Source organism: Myotis yumanensis, unplaced genomic scaffold, assembly GCF_028538775.1.
Source record: "Myotis yumanensis isolate MYYU_CA2020_CCGP unplaced genomic scaffold, mMyoYum1.0.hap1 SCAF_3, whole genome shotgun sequence".
Taxonomy (NCBI): Eukaryota; Metazoa; Chordata; class Mammalia; order Chiroptera; family Vespertilionidae; genus Myotis; species Myotis yumanensis.
Window position 1 is genome coordinate 145,471,066 of NW_027223754.1, and position 18,389 is coordinate 145,489,454.

The 18,389-nt window shown below is 41.8% G+C and overlaps 1 protein-coding gene across 1 annotated transcript in view; it reads right to left on the reverse strand.

Moving 5' to 3' along the window:
• LGR5 (leucine rich repeat containing G protein-coupled receptor 5) overlaps positions 1-18,389 on the reverse strand; it is an 84,951-nt gene that overhangs the window by 17,425 nt on the left and 49,137 nt on the right. The window contains exons 8-12 of the mRNA XM_070409724.1: positions 16,829-16,900; positions 16,364-16,432; positions 16,152-16,223; positions 12,566-12,631; positions 11,540-11,611 (exon numbers count right to left, since the gene is read on the reverse strand). Of these exons, the coding sequence (XP_070265825.1) occupies positions 11,540-11,611; positions 12,566-12,631; positions 16,152-16,223; positions 16,364-16,432; positions 16,829-16,900 (351 nt within the window). The remainder of the gene's footprint in view (positions 1-11,539; positions 11,612-12,565; positions 12,632-16,151; positions 16,224-16,363; positions 16,433-16,828; positions 16,901-18,389) is intronic.

Here is an 18,389-nt window from a genome sequence, read left to right on the forward strand (position 1 = left end):
AGACTCATTTTCTCCCTGAAATCCAAAGAACTCAGTGGGATGATTCTTTGTGATCTGGTTGAACCCTTTTGAGAGAAAAAGTCACCTATGAGACTGCAAGATGCCACCTGTCACCCTCGCCTGTGCTAATCAAAGGTGCGCACTTTGGCTCTGAGTTTTTCTAGGGAAGTGACATTCCTATTGATTACCCCTCCAATGTTTGCACCTACAGAAAACAGACACACTGAAAATGCATAATGGCAGGTTGAAGTATTTGTAGATTTTCTGAAAAAGCAGAAAAGAAAAAATAATCCCAAGATGAACTCTGATTTGCCTTTTGATAGCCCTCTCTTTCGTGCTATTTAGCTGACAGAATTTATGCAGCTTCTGCCCGCCCAAATTAATGAGCAGTTGGTTATGATGATAAATGGGATGGTGGTCTTTTTAACATAAAAAAATGACAGCATTTCTCGGAAGAAACACTTTTCTTTTTTGCTTAAAACACTCAATTTATATAAACTAATGTAAAGCCAATCTTTCAGGAACAGATTTACTACATACACTATATTGATATATCACAAACTACCAGCCACCAATGGCATGTCTGCATATGTAAATTGCACCTGCACAGGCCACTTTATATAGAAAGTCTTAAAGTCACCTCCAGCCAGAGTTGACGGCATAAGTGATTAGGAAACTTGGAGAAAAACTAAATCTTTGGGGGTTGGAGAAGAGACTTAAAATGTCACTTTTAATGGTTCTCTTACTTGAAATTTACTGTCACGCTTATTTTAATTATACAATTATACTGAAAAAACTGTCCTTTGCTTGTGGGCTAATTAACTACTCAGTTCTGTAATGACAGTAATAATAATAACTCCCATTTATGTAATGTTTTGCCAGGCTCTCAGCTAAAAATGAACATGTAATATCTCCTAATACTCACAATAAGCCCATGATGTTGGTTATATTATTACACGTGAGGAAGCTGAGGCAGAGACATTGTGTAATCTGCCCAGTGTGGTGCAGCAGTCAACAGCGAGGCTGGGGTGTTTGGCTCAAGAGCTCCCTTTTTAAACAGCGCACCATCCCTCACTACCTGTGCATACTGGTACAGGTTGATTTCAATATCGATTCCTTGGTTTACCACTCAAACTCTTCAAGCTTCAGCTTACTTGACCCTTTCAGATTTATCTCTTATGTTTCAAGACTTCTCCATACGGATCCCAGACTCTGGACAAAATGAGGCTGGCCCCTTCCCCATACATCCTGAACTTTCTCCACGTCAGGATTTTACAAATGGTATTGCCTCAATGTAAAACGCAGTCACTTATTAAGAAGTGACAAACATTTATTGATCAATTACTATATACCAAAAATTATGCTACTCTATTTACATAATCATATCATGAGTGCAATTATGTATAATAATACTTACAGGTAGCGCCATCCTGATGTTACAGAGGAGGAAACCAGGTCTTAGGGAAGTTAAGTATCTTGTCTAAAACAACTAATAAGCAGTAGAGTCATGCCCAAACTCTAACTCTGACTCCAAGGAGCCAGCTGTTAACCATACCTTCTAGGCTACACCTATTCCAAATTCTAATTTACATTATAGTTATTTGAGAGTAAGTTTCACACCTCCTGCTACACTGTACACCTCTAGGACCAAAGGCTAGATTTTGCATCTCTGAACACCTCAAATCCTCCCCCCGCCAGCACACACACAGTTTTGAGTAGAATGTTTGTGGAAGTGACTAAGTAAAAGCAAAGAATTCTAAAGTAAAATGTCAATTTTAAGGCTTCTGGGAAGTTTTGTTGTTTTTTTAAAATAATTTTTTATTTTTCAATTACAGTTGACTTACAATGTTATATTAGTTAAGGCTTCTGGGAATTCTTGAATGCCTGGGAGGAGCACCCTTCTCTCACCCCCTTGAAGCACTACCTATGATAACTATGCACTATTTTTTTAAAAATATAATTTATTGATTTTTTACAGAGAGGAAGGGAGAGGAATAGAGAGTTAGAAACATCGATGAAAGATGAAAGAGAAACATCGATCAGCTGCCTCCTGCACAACCCCCACTGGGGATGTGCCCGCAACAAAGGTATATGCCCTTGACCAGAATTGAACCCGGGGCCCTTCAGTCCGCAGGCCGATGCTCTATCCACTGAGCCAAACCGGTTAGGGCACTGTGCACTATTTTTGCCCATGGGTAGATTGAGAGGGAGCAGACTTGCAGAAAGAGCCAGTGTGTGTGGGGTCCTCCTCTGTGTAGCTCTGCCGGATCTCAGGTGGAAATGGCTCACAATCCCTCACCTTGCTCTGAATGCTGTTTGTAAAGTACTGTGGTTTGTGAACATATTGCAACTAACATTAATTCAGGCTTCTCAGAGATTATAAAGCCCCCAGAGACTGTCAAACTAGGTAACATTTTTAAAGAGCATATTCCCTGGAAGATTTCTTTTATTCCTATTTACATTGCCAGTAGTCAGTCTGAGGAATATGTATTTAAAATAAAGAAAATTATTTAAACACTAGAGGTCCAGTGCATGGATTCATGCACATTGAAAGGAAATTAATTAGAAGATGGCCAGCAGAGCGGGACTGGGTGGGATGGGCCAGACACATCCTGGAGCCAACCTTGGTCCCTCCCTGGCCAGCTGCACCTGAGATGGCACCGGGGCCGAAGGGCATCTCTGGAGTAAGTGGGGTTGGGGTCCCTCTGGCAGGTGGGATTCCTCAGCCTGGCCTGTGGGGACTGGGCCAAAACCAGCAGTCTGACATCCCCCGAGGGGTCCCGGAGTGTGAGAGGGCACTCTGCAAAGCTCCTGCATTGAGCGTCTGCTCCCTGGTGGTCATTGCGCATCATAGCTACTGGTTGGATGGTCAAACGGTTGGGTGGTTGCTTAGGCTTTTATATATATACTAGAGGCCCGGTGCACAAAAATTTGTGCACTCGGGGGGGAAGGAGAGGTCCCTCAGCCCGGCCTGTGCCCTCTCGCAGTCTGGGACCCCTCAGGAGATAACGACCTGCTGGCTTAGGCTTGCTCCTGGATGGCAGAGGGCAGGCCCAATCCCTAGGTGCAGCCCCTGGTCAGGCTCAGAGCAGGGCTGATTGGGGGGTTGAGGCACCGCCCCATATCACACTCAAGGCAGGGTCAATGGGGAGGTTGCGGCGCCACCCCCTGTGATGCACAGAGCAGGGCCAATCAGGGGGTTGGGGTGCTGCCCCCTGTCACACACAGAGCAGGGCCCATCAGGGGGTTGAGGAGCTCCCCACTGTCACTCACAGAGTAGGGCCGATAGGGGAGTTGGGGCACCGCCCCCTGTCACACACAGAGCTGGGTGGATCAGGGGGTTGGGGCGCTGCACCCTGTCACACTCAGGGCAGGGCCGATGGGGAGGTTATGGCTCTACCCTGTCACACACAGAGCAAGGCCTGTGGAGGGGGGTTGGGGCGCCACCCTCTATCACCCACAGAGCAGGGCTGATCAGGGGGTTGGGGCGCCGCCACTGTCACACTCGGGGCAGGGCTGATGGAAAGGTTATGGCTCTACCCTGTCACACACAGAGCAGGGCCCATAGGTGCAGCGGGGGGGAGGAGGGGGTTGGGGCGCCGCACCCTGTCACACACAGAGCAGGGCCGATCAGGGGATTGGGGAGCTCCCCCCTATCAGGCACAGAGCAGGGCCCGTCGGGCGGGTGGGTTGGGGTGCCGCACCCTGTCACGAACAGAGCAGGGTGGATAGGGAGGTTGTGGCCCCGCCCCCTGTCACACACAGAGCCGCAGGGCGATCCGGGGGTTTGGGCGCTGCCCCCTGTCACGCCGATCCCGGTGCCGGGAGCCTCGCTGCTCCACTGATCCCAGTGCCGGGAGGCATATTACCCTTTTACTATATAGGATAGAGGCCTGGTGCACGGGTGGGGGCCGGCTGGTTTGCCCTGAAGGGTGTCCTGGATCAGGGTGGGGGTCCCCACTGGGGTGCCTGGCCAGTCTGGGTGAGGGGCTGAGGGCTGTTTTCCCGCTGGCGAGTGACTAAAGCTCCCAACCGCTCCTTGTTTTCTTTTCTTTTTTTTTATTCTGGGCCAGCTTTAGCTCTGAGGCCTGGCTGCTGAAAACATCGATACAATGTTGCTAAAGCCCGGCTGAATGAAAGCCGGTTTCTGGTGTTTTGTTTATCTTCTTATTTGCAACATAGTACATAGTTTCTTAGAGTTGTAGCTCAGAGGCTGGCTAGTGAGGGGGGGAACGTTGGGGAACGTTGGAGTTCGCAGCAAGCAAGCCTCATGTTCGCTTCCAGCTGCCTGGCTGCCGGCTGCCATCTTGGCTGACAGTTAATTTGCATATACTCACTGATTAGTCAATGGGAAGGGTAGCGGTCGTACGCCAATTACCATGTTTCTCTTTTATTAGTGTAGATAGATACAAGAGACAGAAGATATTAACAAACCTGATATTGGTTCTAAAAATGGACAAAGACACAGTCAGCAAAACTTGAGACCACTTTTAATTTTATCTGACCCATTTGATTACATGCTGCTTTGTGAAAAACTATCAGTGCCTGTAGTATCACAGAGAACTAACTACCAGATTCAAAGTCAGGAGATATGGATGCAAGGTCAGGTCAGACTGTCACTTGAAAGCAGAGTAAGCACAGGAAGTTATCTGGTCTCTATGAGCATCATGTTCATATGAAAAATGGGGATGGTCTGCGTATCAATACAAGCAATACAAAATCAATACAAAAATCCCACATGAAATACTTTGAAATCTGTAAGGTCTACAACATAAAATGCATTCATCAACAGAGGCAAAATTATAGCCAACATAATGACATCCTATATAACAAAAGCCCAGCAACCGAACGGCGGAACGACCAGAACGACCATTTGACCAGTCGCTGTGACTTGCACTGACCACCAGGGGGCAGACGCTCAATGCAGGAGCTGCCCCCTGGTGGTCAGTGCACCACCACAGTGGGAGCGCCACTCGGCTGACCAGGATGAGTGGCTGCTCCTGCTGCGAGCCCTGGGCCAATGTGCAGGAACTCGGGCTGCGAACGTTGCCTCCTTGCCCCAGGCTCCTCCTTCTTGCTCCCTGCTGCCTCCTCTAGACACCCACAGGTTGTGCAGAGCCACCGCTAGGCTCTCAGAGCTGACCCTGGAGGCTGGAAGGCAGATTTGTGGCCGCCGTGGGACTGAGGCCTACTCCACTGCCTCTCAGTGTTATTGTCTCTGGGCCTGGCCCCAACCAGGTCCCCTGGAGAGGTGAGTGCTCCGGCTCCACGGAAGATGCTGGACCAGTGAGCAGCTGCTCAGAGAGCGGGTCCACAGCCACTCGGCTGACCGGGATGAGTGGTGCTCCCACAGCAGGCTGGTCCCTGCAGGCCATGCCCCCCACCAGTGCATAAATCCCGTGCACCGGGCCTCTAGTATTTGATTATAAGACAGAATAGGGTTTTCCTTCTCAGCTCACCCTTTTCTTCTTACCTCTATTCAATTATTTAAAAAATATTTACTAAGTGCCTAAAGTGTGCCAGACACTGTATTAAATGCTGAGAATACAGTGACAAACTGGGCAGATATGATACCTTGATGGGGAGGGAGCAGGGAGACAATAAGTGAATGTGTAAATAAATGAATGAATGATTTCAGATGATGAGAGGACTATGAAGATAATGATAACAATTACAAAAGAACCTTTTTATTTATTTAAAAATATATTTTATTGATTTTTTACAGAGAGGAAGGGAGAGGGATAGAGAGTTAGAAACATCGATGAGAGAGAAACATCGATCAGCTGCCTCCTGCACACTCCCCACTGGGGATGTGCCCGCAACCAAGGTACATGCCCTTGACCGGAATCGAACCCGGGACCCTTGAGTCCGCAGGCCGATGCTCTATCCACTGAGCCAAACCAGTTAGGGCAAGAACCTTTTTAAAAAAATATATGTTTTATTGATTTCAGAGATCAAGGGAGAGGGAGAGAGAGATAGAAACATCAATGATGAAAGAGAATCATTGATTGGCTGCCTCCTGTATGCCCCCTACTGGGGACCGAGCCCGCAACCCAGGCATGTGCCCTTGACTGGAATCGAACTCGGGACCCTTTAGTCCACAGGCAAACGCTCTATCCCTTGAGCCAAACCAGCTAGGGCACAAGAGAACTTTCTGAGGGGATAACACCCGGGCTGTAATCTGAATGATCACACCCAGTCTCTGGTACACAAGAAACAAAGTGGGGAGAGTACTCCAGAAAGAGGCAACAGCAAACAGCGAGTCCCTAAGACAAAAATGATCTTGGCATGTGCAAGACACCTAAATAAGGCCCTTATAGAAGTATAATAAACGAAGAGGAGGATGTTATCCGGTAAGTTGGGCAGGTAAGATGCATGGAAGGGTCTTGGAGATTGTGGCAAGGAATTAGATTTTATTCTAAATTCAGTGGAAAGCCATTGGATAGTTTTGAGTAGGAGAATGACTTAATCTGACTGCATGGTCAGAATCTTTGCTAAGACCAAGGAAAGAGGCAGACTCTTTGTTAACAGTATAGCAATCAGGTTTTTTTTTTGTTAAGAGAGACAGACAATATTTAGTTTTAAAAAAGTTTTCCACAGTGGAGACTAGCAGACATTTCAAACTCAACATGTTCAAAATTGAGATTTCTCTCCAACAGTCTTCCCTCTTTCAGAAATAGTCATTATATGCTTCTAGTTTTCAGAACAAAAACCATAAAGGCATCCTTGATTCATTCAATTCGTCAGCAAAGCCTGAGGCCATTTCTCACCTTCTTCACTGCTTCTACCATGGCTCAGGTCCTGCTCATTCTCTGCCCAGACCATTGCAATGGCCTCCTAACTATCTCTCTGCTTTCAACCTTGTCTCTCTTCAGTCTATTTTCAACACAGCTGCCAGAGGGAGCCTATTAAAATAAAAGTCAGATGATATTATTTCTCTGTCCAAAACCCTCTGTTGTTCTCTTATCTCAGAGTCAATGTCAAATTCCTCACGATATCCTAGGAGGCTTGTTACATCTTTGCCACTTATCTTTCTTTCTACATTTCCTGCCAGTTTTCTGCTCACATACTCTGCTCCAGCCACACTGGCCTTTTTGCTGCTCCTTGAACACCTGTGCCTACTCCTACCTCAGGCCTTTGCTTTTCCTGGCCCTACTGCACAAAACATATTCTCTAGGTACCTATAAGGCTTTCTCTTTTGTTCTTTTAGGATTTTATTGAAATTTATCTTCTCAATTGAAGTAGGAATTTAATTGCTTCGATTTACCAATATATTTTTAAATGAATATTTAGTGGGTGTAACTCAAAGCCAAATTTGGCTCATTTTTATCCTAATGACTTCTGCAAAATAGCCACCATTGTTGACTGAGTAAATGGACATAGTCTGATGATTTTTTAAAACGCTACCTGGAATGATATACAGTGCCATTTTGTTAATGCACTTCTAGGCATAAACTTACAAATTCTTCTTTGTATTGAAAAGTTTACATTAAGTTAGTCTTTTCTGTAAACATAATGATAGAAAATAGAGGATTCAACTTGCTGATCTGAAGCATGATGAAGACTAACTCTGCCCAAATATCACCTGATCGCTGGGATATAGTATCCTTGTTATTATATCATTGCCCTTCAATGTCTTCCCCACTGTCCTTGGGATGAAGGCCAGAAGTTTTACCATGGCTACATTGTCGGGACCCTACATGTCTCTCAGTCTCATCTGATGTCCCACGTTCTCTTTGCGCCCTGCCTTCCGGATATTCTAGACTTCTTTAAGGTCTTTGAACATGTCATTCTTCCTCTGCCTTAGGACTTTTGCCAATGGTCATCCTTTGGCCTGGAATACTCTTACTTCCTCTTCTATGTATCTTGCTAATTCCTATACTTCAAGTCCAACAGCAAACACCACTTCCTTGACCCTGATCTTGTTCAACAGGTCAAACACTCCAATCCTTTCTTATGTACTTTTATAATAATATAGTCCTTTCCTTCAAAGTATCTATCATAGTTATGAATTTACACTTATTAGTTTGATTCTTTGATTATTTTTTATCACTCACTAAACTGTACAAGGACAAAGACTATGTGCATATTTGCTCTCTAACCCCCAGCATCCAGCAGAGCTCCATGCCCATTTAAGATATTCGGTAATTATTTGTTAAGTAAGTAAATGGATGAATAAAAGTCAAACTAACTAACTAAATCACAATTTAGGTTTTATGGTCTCAATCAGCTTTTAATAGAATATCATCATTATCTTTCCATATCCAGAGCTTTCTGATCTTATTATTATTTCCATGGCTTCCAATCTGATGACATCCCCCCCCTCCCCAAATACTAATAATGCATAGTTCACATGTGATTTTCAGCTTTCCCTGAGCGTTCACATTCATTTCTACATTCCACTCAAGTTACCGATAAAGACTCTGGAGCTCAAAATGCCACATAGTTAACAAGGCACAAGTCAAGGCTGGAATTCTAACCATGCCAAGGCTCCTGGGAAACCTAAAGAGGGAAGATAAGAAACTGAAAATTGGGTCCACTTCTGAAGGTCCCCGGGGAAAGATATATTAAAATAGAGGTATCTCTCCAACCCCAAACAAAAGCTGATTTAATTTATTAAAGGGCTTATTTTATTAAAGTTGAGTTAGATTGGGTCACATAATTATCTCACCAGAGAGTATATGAAAGTGTAAAAATGGGGAAAAAAGTCAATCATTCCAATTTCATGGCTTAGACAATAACCCTCACCAAGTTCTCCTTTATATATCTGTTTTGCGATTTTTCTTTATAAGCACCAACTTAATACTCTCTCCTCTATTTGCATAGAATGCAATTTAGCACTCCACTACCCAACTGCCTCTCAAAGATGCCAAAAGAATGTGACACAGACTCTAAAGGCTGCATGTCTGAGTCCCCCGAATTCCTCCTGCCCCTTAGACCTCACCCCCAGTCACTCACTAAACTCTGCCAGTTCCATTTCATCTACTCTTCCACCACAGGCCCATGGAATCATTCACCTGGATATCATATCATCCTCCTAAACAATCTTTCCACCATCAGTCTCTACCCATTCATCTCATTCTTCAAAATAGAGATTCTTTCTTTAGTAGAAATGGAATCATGTTACTTTTCTGCTTCTACCCTGCTCTGTAGGATAGAATCCTGTATAGCAGCTTATCCACTGTAGTTGCTGCTGATCCTTGAAGTTGATCATCCTGGGGTCAGTCCCTCCCAGTGACTCCAACAGCAATCAAGGCTCAACTACAACAGGTCAGTACACACAGCCTACACAGGTGTGCACCCTGAGTGGCTAGCCCAGGTGATGGCTTGCTATACTGTTAACAAAGAGTCTGCCTCTTTCAGAACAAAAACCATGAAGGCATCCTTGATTCATTCAATTTGTCAGCAAAGCCTGAGGCTATTTCTTACCTTCTACAGGACACCTACTACACAAAGCCACTCTACCAATTCCAGGAGATGTATCAGCTCTACACAATGAACAGAAACAGACACAGGAAAGCAGACAAAATGTGGAGACAAAGAAACAGGTCCCAGATGAAAGAGCAATCACCAAAAAAAAAATAAATAAATAAAAAAATAAAAAAAAACCTAAATGAAATGGAGGCAAGCAAACTACCACATACAGAGTTCAAAACAATGGTAATAAGGATGCTCAAGGAACTTAGTGAGAAAGTCAAGGAATTTAGTGAGAACTCAACAGCATAAAAAGGACTATAAAAAAGAAACTATAAAAAAGAACCAGTGAGAAATGAAGGATACACTAAAATGAAAAATAATTCATAGACAAGAGCAGTATAGATGAAACTGAGAATCAAATCAGTGTTTTGAAATATGAAGAAGCAAAAAATACCCAATCAGAACAGTAAAAAGAAAAAAGAATTAAAAAAGTAAAGATAGTATAGGAGCCTCTGGGACGTCAAGCAAAACATTTGTATCATGAGAGTGCTGGAAGGAGAATAGAGAGAGAAAGAACTTGAATACCTATTTGAAAAAATAATGGCAGAAAACTTCCCCAACTTGGTGAATGAAATAGACATACAAGTCCAGGAAGTGTAAAGTCCCAAATAAAATGAACCCAAAGAGGCCCACACCAGAATATAATGAACAACATAAACTGATGAACATAAATAGATCCAGAGGCAGAGAAGCATCAAACAGACTGTCAAACTTCAGAGGGAAGGCAGGGGAGGGGAGTGGGTAAGAGATCAACCAAAGGACTTGTATGCATGCATATAAGCATAACCAATGGACACAGACACTAGTAGTGGGGAAGGCATGTGCTGGGGGTTGAGGGTGGCTGGGGAGAGCTCAATGGGGGAAAAAGAAGACATATGCAATACTATATGTTATACTTCAAACAATAAAGAATTAAAAAAAGAAAGAAAATTTTATTTAGATAAAAAAAGAGGCCCACAACAAGACACATCATAATTAAAATGCCAAAGGTTAAAAACAAAGAGAGAATCTTAAAATCAGCAAGAGAAAAGCAGTTACCTACAAGGGAGCACCCATATGACTGTCAGCTGGTTTCTCAACAGAAACTTTGCAGGCTAGAAGGGAGTGGCAAGAAATATTCAAAGTGATGAAAAAAGCAAGGACCTACACCCAAGATTTACTCTACCTAGAAAAGCTATCATTTAGAATTGAAAGACAGATAAAGAGCTTCCCAGGCAGGAAAAAGCTACAGGAGTTCATCACCACCAAACCAATATTACATGAAATGTTAAAGGGTCTTTTTAAAGAAGAAAAACCAATAAAGAATATGAATAATAAAATGGCAATAAATACATATCTATCAACAATTGAATCTTAAAAACAAAAAAAATGCACAAGCAGAACAGAAAAGGACTCATAGATACAAGAACATTTTGACAGTTGCTAGATGGGCAGGCACTTGAGAAAGTGGTTGAAAAAGGTGAAGGAATTAAGTACAAATTGGTTGTTACAGAATAGCCATGGGAGTAAAGTACAGCACAGGGAATATAGTCAATAATATTGTAATAAGTATGTATGGTGTCAGATGGGTATGGCATTTATCAGGATAATCACTTAGTAAGTTGTATAATGTCTACTCACTGGGGTGTACACTTGAAACTAATATAATAATGTATGTCAACTGTAATTGCAAAATAAAAATATAATTAAAAAAAGAAAGAAAAAGTGTTTAACTACCAAAGAATAAATGGGCAGGAAGAATTGTGTGGTCACTTCATCTTTGTGTACAAAACAATCCCTGACAATTCCAGGCCATAAGCAGAAACACATTTTGTCAGTTATTCACAGAGTGGCCTCCTTCCTCTTTACCAAAGTTTCAGATCTGCTGACTGGCAGAGAGCAGATTGCAAATTTACAACTTTTGAATTTATTTCTGGAAATGATGACTAGCAAAATATTTGCCTTTTCATAGCAAATATATGCCCACAATATGCATATACAGGGAAAATAAATTATTAAAGAAAGACCCAAGAAAGAAAGAAAGTGCTCTATGATGGGGAAGGTGCTGGGAGGCAATACTCACAGAGATCGGAGGCTAAGCAACTGCTGGAAAGTGTCAACCTTAATTTCATAGATTTCGTTATGTCGCAGGTCTCTGAAATGACAGAGGTCCAAAGATTGATTTCAAAGTCACTGGTTTCAAAGACTAGTCTTCTGAGAACATTTACAGAGGGAATACCTGTCCTCAATCAAAGAAACACATGAAATTGACTATCAAGTGACTTAAAAAAATTTTTTTGGTTAAAAAAGAACATTGTAATTTATACACTTAAACAAGTATTGTTTGTCTCTCTTTCAAAGCAGCTAGTTCTTTCGGGTGAACATAAAACTATATCCCAAATGCCATCTTCATTTAAATACTTTGAGAATGCCTCTCCTGGCTCTGCCTTCTGAGCCTTTCTTGTATTTTAGGGTCTTCAGGAATTTCAAATCTGCCTTTCAAACATAGATTATTTCTTTATCCCTTAATTTGCCAAAGGCTTTCAGAGGAAAATTAAGTGGGAAAGGATAGATGGTTAATATTATTTTGATCAAAACCAAAGTATGAGTATAAAGCAATAGGCTGATGTTTTATGGAGGTGGCAATTTTAAGAAAGGACTTCTAAAATGTTTCATGTGTAAGTAGCACCAGTGGCACCTCAAATATGACAAATATGGCACCTCCCCTAAAGATGACTATTGTGAAACAAACATACCAACAAACTCAAGTCCCCCATATTAAAAAAACACATACCACTTATTGGATATGTAAGTTTAGCAAAGTGCCAAAGCTCAAACAAACGGACTTCATTATTACATCAAGTTCAGGGGGGCAGGGGAGGGAGGGGAAAGGAGATAATAAATAGTTTACTTACCACGCAGTGCATGGTAAAATAGTATTGTCTGTATTTCCAAACTTTATAGCTATCTCATACAGTCATGTTGTGTGTGTAAGAAGGGAACACATATGAAATGTCTCTCCAGTGACCCAAGCAAATCAATGAGTCCTGGATATGTGAGTTTGGGTTCATATTTTTGGCTAGGTGACTTAGAGACTCTATACACGTACATTTTCTGAAGCTTTTGGCAGACTGAAAAACTGGGTAAATCCTCCAACAGGTTGTAAGATAGATCTCTGAAAAACAGAAGATAGAAAAGGGAAAAAATCTGTTACATATTAATCGTAAGGAAACATTCCCCTTTCCCCTTTGAGATGATATATCTCCTAAAGGCCGACACTGAACATTTCTCCAGTCTGACATGGAGCAGGTAGCCACCGTTATTGGATTAAGCAGAAGATTCAAATGTTTACTAAAATGTAACTGTTATACTTCTTTAATTGACTTAAATAATTTACTTAATGAATATATTTATATTTTGTTAGTGATGATCTACAATGTTCTAGCTATTATCTTACTGAAATGAGTACAAATCAAATTAAATAATTGTGCCTCTGTTTCTAAGAGCTGCTATCTACAGCTAAAAGAATCACTGTTGGTTCTTTTCTAATTAACTAAAATAAAACCCCAACAACAATTCAAAACATAGCATTAACTTGGAAATCAATCACTACGAGAAAGGGAGGGGTGGAAATCTAAGAAAGTCTTCAGCCAAAACTCAACAAATTACAGAATAACAAAACCATCTGGATATATTTAGAGTAAAATATAACTAATCTAAAACAAGCCATGGTAATTTGCAAAAAGCTTAGAAAAGAAATCTGGTAGATAAAGTAACATAGATATATATGTAAAAAATTTTGTCTCGTATTTTAGAAGTTATCAGCTAATCAGCTAACACGTTTTTATGCCTGATTTTAATTCTTAAAACTAGATCCCCACTATGCAACTAAAACTAAGAGGCTCTTAAGTTATTTTATTCTTTAATTGATCACTTTATTCTACATTTATTGGATAAATGTAGTTTATATAGAAATACAATTCATTTCCTACACATAAATAGTTCAGATAAAGCTGTTTGCAAACACAAATTTGTAGTTTATAGTAGAGGTTTCAAAGATCAACCCGAATCAAAAACAAAATAGCAAAACCATACTTCCCACCTATACACAAGTATACTTGACTAACAATAGGGTATGTAATTTTGAAAAGTGAGTGAAATAAAATGGACACATATGTTATCAAAGCTGATAGTAATTTGGTTCACTAATCTTCACAGACTTCAAGGGGACAAATCCTTCCTGTGTACCTCTTAGTAGAGGGTGCATAAAATCCTCTTCTACATAAAAGACACAGTATCACCTCCTACCTAATGTCTACCTAATGATTTTCATGGTTAACATTGACCAAGCACTTCTTACATGTAGATACCATGTTTACAGCTCTACCTGAACTTTTTCTTTTAATCCTGTGGTCACTCTATGAGGGAGACACTGTGATGATCCCCATACAATGTGAAATGACTTGCTTAAGATCACCAGCTACTAAGTAGGGAAAGCCACACACAACCAAGCAATTCCCTTGGAGGTGAAACAAGTTGGGGGCAAAACCACTCAAGTGCAGTTAAATTTCCTCATGTTGAGGACCCATGGATGATTCAGCCTAAGAGGGTTGCTCTCAGACCTCTGCTTCTAGAACCTAAAGTAGACTGTAGTAGAGGTCAGGACTCTGAATCCTGTTCTCAACTTCAACTCATTCTATTTGGTTGATACACTGGCCAGAGCATTGATATCTTTCTCAGTTCTCTCCTTACGTGAGAAGATGCTGGCTTTGCAGATATTGCAGAGTTGTTGGGAAGAACAAATCAATATTGTAGGTTGAAGTGCTTTGAAAATGGCAAGATACTGCTATTAAGGGATTTGTGTATTTTCAAGCCTTTCTAGTTTCAGCTTGAGGAAAGAATAATGGAAGTGAGAAACAAGATGATGAGTTAACATTGCCTGAGAGTTTGCAATATTCCCGGGGCTGGTATTTAATCCTCATGATGATCCTCTGAAGAAAGTAATTGCACCTCTACTTTACAGATTAGGAAACAGAACTGAGAAGGAATAAACAAGTTGTTCAAGATACTGTGCTGGTATAGAGAGAGACTGGCCTTGAACCAGAAAAACAGACCCCAGAGTCTTTGTGTATAACCAATTTGTCAGTCAGCCTCCATTTATTCAGTTCTAGACCTGGGTGGTTTACTATTTACTGTGTGATATAGTGGGGACAGATGCAATTTATTATTATCGTTTTTATTATTATTAATATTTTAAAATATATTTTTATTGATTTCAAAGAGGAAGGGAGTGGGAAAAATAGAAACATCAACGATGAGAGAGAATCATTGATCTGGTGCCTCCTGCACGCCCCCTACTGGGGATTGAGCCTGCAACCCGGGCATGTGGCCTGGCCCGGAATGGAACTGTGACCTCCTGATTCATAGGCCAACGCTCAACCACTGAGCAACACCAGCCAGGCAACAGATGAAATTTAAATACTGGCTCCCAACTTATTAATTATAGGATGTGAAATTCTCGTCATGGTATTGATCCAGTATCCTCAAGAAATGAGGATAATTATACCTATTCTGTAGGTGGTAGGGAGAATTCTAAGATGGCTCCATGATTTCCACCACCTGCTGTACATACACTTTTGCCTAGTTATTCAATGAAACTGCTTGTGTTTAAAATTTGGACTCTGCTACTTTCTTGCACTTAAGTTTCCTAATTCTCAGTTTTCTCATTTGTATCTCTCTAGGGCAATGTGGGGTGAATAAGCGGAGACCAGCTCTGTCCCTTTCCTTCAAACATAAATGCTCGACTCCAAGGCTATCACATGGTGTTATTGCTACTCCATACATTGAGCTACTGTGGCCTGGAGTGACATGCAGGCTGGGAATGGGGGAAGGCAGAACCACCACGGCAGACATTCCCATTCCTCCACTTAACATCTGTAGTGCTGCTTGTGGCGCTGCTACTAGGCAAAGCCTATGGTGGAATTACAGGCATTCAATGGCCGCAGATGTCTACTGCGTGAGAACAGAACCATGGCAAAAGATGAAGGGCCCTTTCACTAAGTCCCAACAATGCTTGAGAGGACGATAATAGGGTTGAGTGGGATTTGAGGGAGAGGGCTGAGAATGGAAGGTCAAAACAAAGCTCTTCAAGTTCCTGTAAACGACTTTTCATAAAACATAAGAAAGGCAGAGCAAAAAGCTCCAAGCCAACAGAAATAACATATGCAAACAGTTTAACCATTAGAGGAAACATTAGAACATGGCACCCACAACTATACCGGAAGAATGTTTGGTTGCCTTTATCAAGGTCTGTGTGCATCCGATAGCTTAATTTTTTATTTTGGCATCCATAGTGGGTTTTTAATCTATTTTTCTCTGCTCTGAAAAGCCTTTAGAGGGGGAAAGGAAGTTATTTGGGCTTGTTCATATCCATTTTCTTAAAGGAAATGTGTGCCAGTTGGACTCCAGTGGGAGACGTTTGGGGTTTGGAAACACGGTGTACTGCCATCATTACCAGGGTCCCGTCAGAGAGCCGCTTCCCAGGCCCACAGCGGGCAAAGGAGGCCTGACCTCCTGGAGAAGAGCAAGGAAAGAACTTTCTCCCCTTTTAAAGGATTTTTGAAATAATGTCTGACACTTCACCCCTAGATGGCAGCTGCCTGTTCACAGGGCATTATTGCCTTACTGATACGCACAGCATTTGGAGATTAGGTAACTGATCACACACGGTTTGAGGAAGAGATGAGATCTGTGCTCCAGTTAAAGTCCTGTTGAAACACAAAACCAGACATAGCTCTTTTATTCAGGCATCACACGGACATATTTTGATTCACTGACATTCAGAATGGTTGGGCTTTAAAAGCAGTGCCTGTTCTGGTCAAAGTCAAGAGCCTTTTCAAGTACTCACAGGCTCTCCAGGCTCCCGGTTCCACTCAAATCAGGAAACTCAGTGATTTGTGAGGCACCGTTCAAAGTCCTGGAAGGAGGGACACATGAGAATTATTGGGAGAAGATAAAAATGGATAATTAAACATTTTTAAAATATATCTTTTAAAAAATATTTTTTTATTGATTTTAAAGAGGAAGGGAGAGGGAGAGAGATAGAAACATCAATGATGAGAGAAATCATTGATCAGCTGCCTCCTGCACGCCCCACCTTGGGGATTGAGCCCGCAACTTGGGCATGTGACCTGACCGTGAATTGAACCATGACCTACTGGCTTATAGGTCAACAGTCAACCTCTGAGCCATGCTGGCCAGATAAAAATGGGTAATTTTTATTCCCATTTTCAAAGCACTTCAATTTATAATATACATTTGGTTTTTTCAGCAACCCTACAAGGGGAAAGTGATATGTCAGAGAAAAACTTACAGTGTTCTTAGTTCAGGTAAATGCTGAAAAGCAGATCTTCCAACAAGCTGGATCGGGTTATCGTAGAAATGTCTGAAAAAAAAATCCAAACACCAATGTCTTAGTATAAAACTTGAATGGCAAATTTCAACCAGTACATTCAATGTTTTTATGTAATTTCAATTATACTATCTCTCTATCTAAAAGCCTAAACTACCGAATGACTGAAGGACCAAACAACCATTTGACCGACCACTGTGATGGGCACTGACCACCACGGGGCAGATGCTCAAAGTAGACATCCCCTGAGGGGTCCTGGATTGCAACAGGGTGCAGGTCAGGCTGAGGGACCCCCCACCAGTGCATAAATCTGTGCACCAGACCTCTAGTATTATATAACATTCCCAATTACGTGGTTTCAGGCAACATCAAAAGTGTTTTAACTCATATGATGAGACTTTTGGTAAGAAATCCATACTATTTAAGATAGAAAATTTCTGACAGCAGATATGAATGATAGTTACTAAGGAGAAAAGCAAGTGAACTGACTGTCATTATTACTTAAAAATTTCCCTGTGCCTCCAACATCTGTGGACTCTAGTGAGTGGCAGAAAGGTAATTCAGGGTGCTGGCAAGTGTAGCATTAATTAAAGAAAGGTGAAGTTTTATATGTTACATGAAGAGTTTATCCTCTGGTCAAATCTTATAACACAAAAGGGACTAAAAAATGGAATTTGCCTCATAATATTATATTATCCTTTATCTGCACTATGCGCTTATATATTCATATATGTGTACCCTGGGCAGATATGATATACATGCTTGTATACATAGGCAGAGTTATCACTGACACAAATAAGGAGCTATAGGGTTCTCAGACGGGAGTTCCCTCATGAGATCAGGAAAAATTTCATAAAAATGTCATTTGAAATAGACCCTGGAAAACAAAATTTCAGTAAGTATAGTGAGGAGATAGCATCATAGGAGCAAAGGAAACAAGGAAAGATTCATTTTATGAATTTAGCTGAGTTGGTCTGGACTATGTGTAGGGTGATTGAGTAGAGCTTTGGGGAACTGATCAGGAGGGTTGGCCTGGGCCACATGGAAGGCTGTGAAAGTCAGGGTAAGGAGTGTGCATTTAATGTAAATAGAAAATCCCGAGTTTCTGCATGTTTCACAGCAAGAGAGTGACAATATGGGTGCTGTGTTTCAAGAGAGATGACCCTACCAGTGGGGTAGGCAGGGAGATGAGCCTTAGACTGATGCACATCTAGAGGTACTTGCTAGCAGAGAGGCTGATGGGCAGCTGGATGGGAAGTTAGGCATAGGATGGGACTGCAGAGGTAGAAATAAGGTCTCAGTAGCCAATAGATACAAGAAGCCTTTGCCTTCACAGAAAGTGGGAATCCGGGAAGGGGTGTGGGGTGGGGATGGCAATGACAAGAGATGGAAACAGAAGCAAAAGCAAGGAGAGGGGAGATTAAGTCAACAGCAAGTATTGGATAGGAGCACTAATAATTTGGGGGGCTGTTAGTCCCCTTTAAGTGGTATCAGCATATCAAGAGAGTGATTAAAAAACACA